At 43.0% G+C, this 6,001-nt stretch overlaps 1 protein-coding gene across 2 annotated transcripts in view; it reads left to right on the top strand.

Moving 5' to 3' along the window:
* The window catches only part of DDX27 (DEAD-box helicase 27), a 21,132-nt gene extending 15,150 nt beyond the window's left edge, over positions 1–5,982 (top strand). For both annotated transcript variants that reach the window (XM_077778282.1, XM_077778283.1), the window contains exons 16-21: positions 241–343; positions 2,428–2,522; positions 2,617–2,740; positions 3,273–3,360; positions 4,376–4,450; positions 4,580–5,982. In XM_077778282.1, the coding sequence (XP_077634408.1) occupies positions 241–343; positions 2,428–2,522; positions 2,617–2,740; positions 3,273–3,360; positions 4,376–4,450; positions 4,580–4,595 (501 nt within the window). In that variant the 3' untranslated portion in view covers positions 4,596–5,982. The remainder of the gene's footprint in view (positions 1–240; positions 344–2,427; positions 2,523–2,616; positions 2,741–3,272; positions 3,361–4,375; positions 4,451–4,579) is intronic.
* The last annotated feature ends 19 nt before the right edge of the window (positions 5,983–6,001 follow it).

The raw sequence follows: 6,001 nt of genomic DNA, 5'->3' as shown, positions 1-6,001 counted from the left end.
TGTGTGTGTTGGGAGGGGGTGGTCAGCAGTGCTGTGTGTGTGTGTGTGTTGGGGGGGGGTTGGTCCGCAGTGCTGTGCAGAAAGCCGACTGTAGCAGCCCCTGCTGGTCTTGTCCTTCCAAAACGCTGTGTCAGCCAAACATTATCAGAGCCCCACACATAACATGGCTTCCTGCAGCTGCCATGTTATGTATCACCAGACGTCGGTTTCATGGCAGCCACCTTTTTGCTGCTTCCACAGATCAACACAGCAAAACGGCTCCTGGAGAAGGGAAAAGAGGCACTGAACCACGAGCCTGAGAGAAGTTGGTTCCAGACCAAGGAAGAGAGGAAGAAGGAAAAAAGTATATTGGAGAGGTCCCTCAAAAAGCTAACCAAAGAATTATCCTGGAACCTAGCAATGCCATTGCTAGGTCAATTCCCAGAAGAACTGAGAACAGGGACTCAGATGGATATTTGTATGCCCGGGTTCATTAAAGCATTATTCACAAGAGCCAAGGGGTAGAAACAGCCTGTGTCTGTCAGCAGATGAACAGATACACAAAACAATAGTACATGGTACAGCCAGTAATGAAGTTGATAATGAAGTTGATGCATGTTGCAAGGGTGAACCTTGAATAGGTGCTACGTGAAATGAACCAGATGCAGAAGGACAGATATCTATGATTCTGCTTCTATGAGGTACCTAGAGAGGCAAATCCATAAATGCAGAAAGTAGAACAGAGATTACCAGAGGGTAAGGGAGTTATTAATGGTTACAGAACTTCACAGAAACATCATGGTGATGATTGTCCAACACTGTGAATGTAATTAATGTGAATGAATTGTAGACATAAGAATGGATAAAAGGGCAAATTTTTCTTGTATCCTTTTTGCCACAATTAAAAAAAAGTAGGTCAGGAAGATACTTATATGTATTCCTTACACTCCCCTCTTTTTATCATACAAATGAATTCAGATTTTTTTACACCTAGCTCTTTCTTTCTTTCTTTCTTTCTTTTCTTTCTTTCTTCCTTTCTTTCTTCCTTTCTTTCTTTTCTTCCTTTCTTCCTTTCTTCCTTTCTTTCTTCTTTTCTTTCTTTCTTCTTTTCTTTCTTTCTTTCTTTCTTTTCTTTCTTTCTTTCTTTCCTTCTTTCCTTCCTTCTTTCTTTCTTTCTTTCTTTCTTTCCTTTCTTTCCTTTCTTTCTTTCTTTCTTTCTTTCTTTCCTTTCTTTCCTTTCTTTCTTTCTTTCTTTCTTTCTTTCCTTTCTTTCCTTTCTTTCTTTCTTTCTTTCTTTCTTTCCTTTCTTTCCTTTCTTTCTTTCTTTCTTTCTTTCATTTATTTTGAGAAGAGAGAGAGTGGGAGAGGGACAAAACGAACCCAAGCAGGCATGACCGGAACCGAAACCAAGAGTCAGACACTTAACCAACTCACACTTAACCACCCAGGTGCCCCATACACCTTGCTTTTTCCACTTAATTTTATACAGGTACATACCTACCTGCCTTTTTTTTTTTTAATAGTGTATTGTCAAGTTGGTTTCCATATAACACCCATTGCTCATCCCCACAAGTGCCCTCCTCCATGCCCATCACCCCCTCCCCCTCCCCCCCATCAGTCCTCAGTTTGTTCTTGGCATTCAAGAGTCTCTCATGGTTTGCCTCCCTCCCTCTCCCCCGCAATTTTTCCCCTTCTTCTCACCCATGGTCCTTGGTTAAGTTCCTCCTAATCTTCTACTTGCAGACATATGATATCTGTCGTCCTCTGCCTGACTGATTTTGCTCAGCATAACACCCTCAAGTACCATCCACGTTGCTGCCTTTTTTTAAAATGGCTGCATGTGTTCCATCACGTGGGTAGATAATTTATTTAATTAGTCCCCTGATGAGGGACACTGAAGTTGTTTATCATCTCGCTATTGTAAACATGTAGTGAATAACTGTACAAGTGCCTTTTCACAATTAAGCAAGTATATTTGATTTAAATATACTTGCAGGTTAAATCCCTGAAAGTGAAATTGTACGTCAGAGAGTATGTGTAGTTATTATTTTATTAGGGATTGCAAAATTATCCTCCCAAGAGGTTGTACCGGCAATTTAAGAAATATTGCCTATATCTGATGGGACAAAAAATTAGAGTGCATATACATTAAATTTCTGTGTTCTAAGTAGTTATATTGGGGGAAGGTCTGGGAGTATAAATGAACAAATCATCTTTCGTAACAGGAGGTAGATCATTAATGTCTCAAGTGGGTTGAGGAATAGTGCAATAAGCATATGGTTACCACCTGGTGGAGGTAACCACCAGGACAGGACACTATTTGCTGCTTTTTTTGTCGCTGCTGCTGCTTCTCATTTTGAACTCTTATGTAACAATTTAAAACATGTGCACTTCTTTAAAAAAATATATAAAACGGTACCTGAAACTTCACGTTCCTCCTCATCCTAGTTGCCAAGGCTCTGCAGGAGTTTGACTTGGCCTTAAGAGGAAAGAAGAAAAGGAAGAAATTTATGAAGGATGCCAAGAAAAAGGGAGAGATGACAGTGAGTGGCTTTCCCTTTGGAGTTGGGTCCCTGCCCAGTGACATGTGTCAGGGCTTCCTGGCCTGTTCCATGCTCACATCATCCTTCTTTCCAGGCAGAAGAAAGGTCCCAATTTGAAATTCTCAAGGCACAGATGTTTGCTGAGCGGCTGGCCAAGAGGAATCGCAGAGCCAAGAGGGCCAGAGCGATGCCAGAGGAGGAGCCAGCAAGGGTCCCTGGTAGGCAGATGGGACTGCCCGGTAGGCAGGCTTCTCCCTGAAACTTGTACTTGTGGTCAGGGAGGAAATTGGAGGGATGGTAAGAGAGCCTATAGTTTTTGAGCAGTCAGCATGTACCAGTGTGTACAGCTATCTTTTTGGGGTTCCCAAGTGGAAAAGTGACCCCATGGTTAGTGGGGACAGCTAGGATTTGAACCCAGGCATTTCTGACTCTGGAGCTTATGTCCTTACGAACTGCTACTTGGAGGAGTGGGTCAGGGTAGAAAGAAGTGAAATCAGTCTTCAGCCCATTTCACATTTTGGTGGTTTTTACTTTGGGACTCTGCAGTCGTCCTTTGGAGCGGTTCTTCAGATGTGACACTTGTGAATTCCTCATCCCTTTTCTGTTGGGATCTGATGTCTTGTTTCCATGTCAGTAAATCACCAGACCAGAGCATTCACTGAATTTGGAACCGTTACCCTAAGGATTACGGATTGGATTTGGGAGCTTGGGCCAGAGAGGACTTATGTAACCCATTCTTTCTCTGCACAGCCAAGAAACAAAAGCAGGTGAAGAAATCTGTATTTGATGAAGAACTTACCAACACAAGCAAGAAGGCCCTGAAACAGTATCGAGCTGGGTAGGGTTTTAAATCTTCTTGGGGTCCTTCATATTATGATTAAGGCTATACACCTTCTTCCTTCTTCCGTGCTCCCCAATTCCCCTATACCTGTAGCTTTATTATTAATTTTAAGGGCTCCTGTCTGACACCTTCCCCCCTCCACAGCCTATCTTTGGATCCCAGAGTGAGAACAGGAGGAAAGAATTAAGGCCCTCCTGCCTTGGAGGAGAACTAGCACATTTCTGGTTCAGAAATAGAATAGCAGAGGATCCCGGTTTGCTCTTAGGAATGTGTTATTCACACCCCCACCCCACATCCTCTGGGCTGGGGATAGGGTGGGGATAGATAGATTAAGTTTCCCAAGTTGTTTTGTTATTTGTTTGTTATAAGACTTAATTTTTTTTTTTTTAAATTAATTTTGAGAGAGAGACAGAGTGAGCAAGGGAGGGGCAGAGAGAGAGGGAAAGAGAGAATCTCAAGCAGGCTCTGCACTGTCAGTGTGAAGCCCGATGCAGGGCTCAAACTCATGAACTGTGAGATCGTGACCTGAGCCAAAACCAAGAGTTAGTTGGACACTTAACCTACAGAGCCACCCAGGTGCTCCGGTTTTGTTTTTTAAATGTTTTAACTTTTTAAAAGTGTTTATTAATTTTTGAGAGACAGAGTGCAGGAGTGTGAGCAGGGGAGGGGCAGGGGGGGTGGGAATCCAAAACAGCTGTCAGCAGAGCCCAATGCAGGGCTTGAACCCACAAACTGAGATCGTGACCTGAGCTGAAGTTGGAGGTTTAACCAACTGAGCCCCCCAGGCGCCCCAAGTAGTTTTATATGCATGAGAAGGGAGTCTTTATTTTGAAGCTTGGCCTTCACTTCCATATAGTCCCATATCATCAGGTGGAAATGCCAGGCGTAGAGCCTTAGGCTCTGAAAACGATGCATCAGTGATGCTGCTGCTTCATGTGGGAGCTGGGGGTGGGGGTGTGACATCATCTGTCTTTCCAGCTGCCATTTCAGCATCTTCCCTTCTTATCCATAGCCCCTCCTTTGAAGAAAGGAAACAGTTGGGCTTGCACCACCAGAGACGGGGAGGAAACTTTAAATCTAAATCCAGGTAATATTTGCAGTTTTGGAGGGCTGGAGGTTATGAATGTTTGGGGTTGAAGAAGAATCCTTTCATGGGAAGGCTCCACCTTCTTTCTGGCTTGGGGGTTGGTCTTCACTCTGCTAATTTTCTTCACAGGTACAAGAGAAAGTAGCTGTGGTGGCCTGAAGGTCGTGGGGCAGCCCTCATATACTTCCTTATGGGAAGTCCTCATCCTCACTTGGACTCTTCTCCATTTGTAAAAAAAAATTTTTTAAATTTAGTCCATGTTATTTGTATATTTAAAAAAGAAAAAAAGGTTGTTTGTGGTGGTGATATGTAGAGCTATTTCCTAAGCATCCTTGTGAGTCAGCCAAGGCTCACTTCTTGCTATTGACGTTCACATAAAGAAGATACCAGATTTGGGGGGGAGGGGGGTACCTAGCTGGCTCAATTGAAGGAGCATATGACTCTTAATCTCGGGGTTGGGAGTTTGAGCCCTGTGTCGGGTACAGAGATTACTTAAACCTAAAATTACACATTTAAACACACACACACACACACACACACACCCCCATGGAAGAAGTAATTTTGGGAGAGAATAAACTGATCTGAATTGTAGATTTTATCCCTGCTCTTAACATCAATATAGTCTACCCCGTATACTTCCTGTCCATCTTTTATGTTTATAGAGGAGCTGGATATGGAGGAAACTCTTGCTAGAAGTTCTCTTGATGTGTCCTGAGACCTAAACGCTATCATTTACTGACCATCAGCCATGTACCAGACATTCTGTGTACTGAGCATGGTCTCATTAAATTCACTACACCCTGTGGGCAAGGTAGTTATCCCCATTTTGCAGATAAACTTTCCAGAGTTACACTGTTGGGAATCCAGGTTTTTGAAACCAGGGTCTACCTGAACCCATACTCTGGACTGTGCTGTAGAAGTGCTACTGGAGAGATGGAAGCTCAAAGGGGACAGAAGGGTTCAATTAGTTCTTTGTTGCAAAAACCAGCTTTTACCCTGTAGAACAGAGGTTCTCCTTTCTCAATCCTAGGTTCCTTTGATAATGAAAGCAAGGGGATATATATATGAGAAAATATATGTTTGTAGTCTGTCCTATATAATTTCAAGGAGTACATACACCTCCCCCACGACCAGCTCAAAAATTTTAAGTTACTAGTAGCACATAAACTTGACATTAAGAGTGTGTTCAAAGCTATTCACTTAGGCTGCACCTAACAGTCACCTGCAGAGGTTTCCATTTCAGTAAATAGTGGCCCACCTGCATGGTGGAGTAGGGTTCAGGCACCTCGTGTATATGCTTAAAGGTCCCCAAGCTCGTTGGGTTGAAAAAGCCAAGGGCAGAACTTTGTACTTTTTTTGAGTTCTATACATTGCCTGTGCATAGCTTACCTCTGGAAGGACTCATGAAGCTGTTAACAGGATTGCCTCTGGGGAAGGAAACTTCAAGTTATACTTTTATACGAAACAAAAGATTCTTTTTACCATGAGTAAAGAGGACTCACCAGCTAAATAAAAACTCCATACCACAGAAACCAGACTGGTCTCCTTGTA

Source organism: Crocuta crocuta, unplaced genomic scaffold, assembly GCF_008692635.1.
Source record: "Crocuta crocuta isolate KB4526 unplaced genomic scaffold, BGI_CrCroc_1.0 scaffold27, whole genome shotgun sequence".
Classification (NCBI taxonomy): domain Eukaryota; kingdom Metazoa; phylum Chordata; class Mammalia; order Carnivora; family Hyaenidae; genus Crocuta; species Crocuta crocuta.
Note: the sequence above shows the minus strand (reverse complement) of the source record. Positions and strands in the feature narration are given on the sequence as shown.